We start from the raw sequence: 3,044 nt of genomic DNA, 5'->3' as shown, positions 1-3,044 counted from the left end.
AGCAGCGAGCTGACCAATCAGAGCACAGTGGGCTCATAGGGAGGGGGGGGGTCAGGAGCTCCAACAAGCCGTTTAGGACAGAGAGTGAATACACATACTATACAGAGATGCTGTCTGAGAAACCAATGTGAGTTTGGAACATTGAACAATGTACATCTATTCTAGTAGACCTCAACAATGGAATCATGATCAGTAGAAATGGCCATGGGACCTTTATGCTCAGGATGACACTTACATTTTCAAAATAAAAGCACAAAGTAACTTTTTCCTTGCTTTAAAGGTGGGGTAGGTAATTTTGGAGAAACCAGCTCGAGTGCGCTGTGGCTAAATGACCAATTTGAAAATACACAGCCGGAAAAACTCTGCCACTTCCTCACAGAGCCCCTCCTCCAACACACGTGAACGCGCACATGACCAATGAGGGCACGAGATAAGTTTGTGCACAGATGGAAGGCTGACAGGCAGGTAGGCCATCCAGTTACTTTAGCCGGCTCAGATGATTGGTCGTGCTTTTTACAGCACCTCGGCTTCACAGATGATGTTTTATGAATTTTTTGTCAAAGCTCTTCAGATATTCATTGCTATCGGATGTTAAGAGCATTCCATGGAATATAACAAGTGTATCTCGAGCCGGTTTCTCAAACTGACCTACCCCACCTTAAAGCTCAGAATGGCTTATTTTTCAAAATAAAAAAGGTGAAGATTTGGTTTTGAGTTTGTTTTGAGTGAGGACAGATCAATGCGTTATAATCCGTTTCCATCTTCCTCTGTATCCACTGCTCTCCTCTTCCTCAGCTCCTCCCAAACCTCCGGAGTCGGGAAGGAGGTCCAGGTGGGATCAGTCCCAGCAGAAAGAGGAGCAGAAAGAGGAGCAGAAGCAGCAGGAGGAGGAGAAGAAGAAGCAGGAGGACCCGCTGTCTGAGCTGCTCAGCGCCGCAAGAAACCAAACTGCAAACAGAGCTGAAGATCCAGAGGTAACGACTCACTAACCACTAACCATTAACCACTAACTCAACCACTAACCACTAACTCACTAACCACTAACTCAACCACTCACCACTAACTCACCCACTAACCACTAACTCACTAACCACTAACTCACCCACTAACCACTAACTCACTAACCACTAACTCACCCACTAACCACTAACCACTAACTCACCCACTAACCACTAACTCACTAACCACTAACTCACCCACTAACCACTAACCACTAACTCACCCACTAACTCACTAACCACTAACTCACTAACCACTAACTCACCCACTAACCACTAACTCACTAACCACTAACTCACTAACTCAACCACTCACCACTAACTCAACCACTAACCACTAACTCACTAACCACTAACTCAACCACTCACCACTAAATCACCCACTAACCACTAACTCACTAACCACTAACTCACTAACCACTAACCACTAACTCACCCACTCACCACTAACTCAACCACTCACCACTAACTCAACCACTCACCACTAACTCACCCACTAACCACTAACTCACCCACTCACTAACTCACTCACTAACTCACTAACCACTAACCACTAACTCACCCACTCACCACTAACTCAACCACTCACCACTAACTCACCCACTAACCACTAACTCACCCACTAACCACTAACTCACTAACCACTAACCACTAACTCACCCACTAACCACTAACCACTAACTCACCCACTAACCACTAACTCACTAACCACTAACTCACTAACCACTAACTCACCCACTAACCACTAACTCACTAACCACTAACTCACTCACTAACCACTAACTCACCCACTAACCACTAACTCACCCACTAACCACTAACTCACCCACTAACCACTAACTCACCCACTAACCACTAACTCACCCTCTAACTCACCCACTAACTCATCCACTAACCACTTACCCACTAACTCACTAACCACTAACTCACTAACTTCTGACTTTAGAGCTCTCTCTCTTTCTCTCTCTCTCTCGCTCTATCTCTCTCGCTCGATCTCGCTCTCTCTCTCTATCTCTCTCTCTGGCTCTCTCTCTCTCTCTGGCTCTCTCTCTCTATCTCTCTTTTTCTCTCTCTCTCTGGCTCTCTCTCTCGCTCGCTCTCGATCTCGCTCTCTCTCTCTCTCTCTCTCTGGCTCTCTCTATCTCTCTCTCTGGCTCTCTCTCTCTCTCTCTCTCTCTCTCTGTCTCTCTCTCTCTCTCTCTCTCTCTCTGTGTGTGTGTGTCTGTAACCTACAATGTTCTCTTCATACAGAGGAAGTCAAAGGACCCAGACGAGGAGGAAGAAGAAGGAGAGGAGGAAGAGGAGAGCCGGCCTCCATTGGATCTGTTTAAAGCCATCTTCGCCAGCTCCTCTGACGAATCCTCCTCTTCATCAGAGGAAGAGGAGGAGGAAGAGGGAAGAGAGGAACAGGAAGTGAAAGTAGAGCCACAACTATTCAACATCTCGTCTTCTTCCTCCTCCATCCCCTCCTCCATCCCCTCCTCCATCCTCTCCTCCATCCCCTCCTCCACTTCCAGCCAAGAGCAAGGTAAACAAAACACAACTTACTATTTCAATCAGTGTGTAGTGTCTCTACTTTAAAGAGTCCTCTCCTGCTGATGTTCAGGTGTATATCAGTATGTAGTGTCTCTACTTTAAAGAGTCCTCTCCTGCTGATGTTCAGGTGTATATCAGTATGTAGCGTACTCTACTTTAAAGAGTCCTCTCCTGCTGATGTTCAGGTGTATATCAGTATGTAGTGTCTCTACTTTAAAGAGTCCTCTACTGCTGATGTTCAGGTGTATATCAGTATGTAGTGTCTCTACTTTAAAGAGTCCTCTCCTGCTGATGTTCAGGTGTATATCAGTATGTAGTGTCTCTACTTTAAAGAGTCCTCTCCTGCTGATGTTCAGGTGTATATCAGTATGTAGTGTCTCTACTTTAAAGAGTCCTCTCCTGCTGATGTTCAGGTGTATATCAGTATGTAGTGTCTCTACTTTAAAGAGTCCTCTACTGCTGATGTTCAGGTGTATATCAGTATGTAGTGTCTCTACTTTAAAGCCTGCT

At 45.7% G+C, this 3,044-nt stretch overlaps 1 protein-coding gene across 1 annotated transcript; it reads left to right on the top strand.

Moving 5' to 3' along the window:
- Window positions 1-795: 795 nt before the first annotated feature.
- On the top strand, window positions 796-2,526 carry LOC104954775 (histone H3.v1-like; the record flags this gene model as incomplete). The annotated part of the gene is made up of 2 exons (XM_010781967.1): window positions 796-974; window positions 2,250-2,526. Coding segments are annotated over 2 exons (456 nt in total), but the record flags the coding sequence as incomplete, so codon positions are not given.
- Between the last annotated feature and the right edge of the window lie 518 nt (window positions 2,527-3,044).

The sequence above is a fragment of the Notothenia coriiceps genome, unplaced genomic scaffold, assembly GCF_000735185.1.
Source record: "Notothenia coriiceps isolate Sejong01 unplaced genomic scaffold, NC01 NC01_scaffold00023824, whole genome shotgun sequence".
Lineage (NCBI taxonomy): Eukaryota > Metazoa > Chordata > Actinopteri > Perciformes > Nototheniidae > Notothenia > Notothenia coriiceps.
Note: the sequence above shows the minus strand (reverse complement) of the source record. Positions and strands in the feature narration are given on the sequence as shown.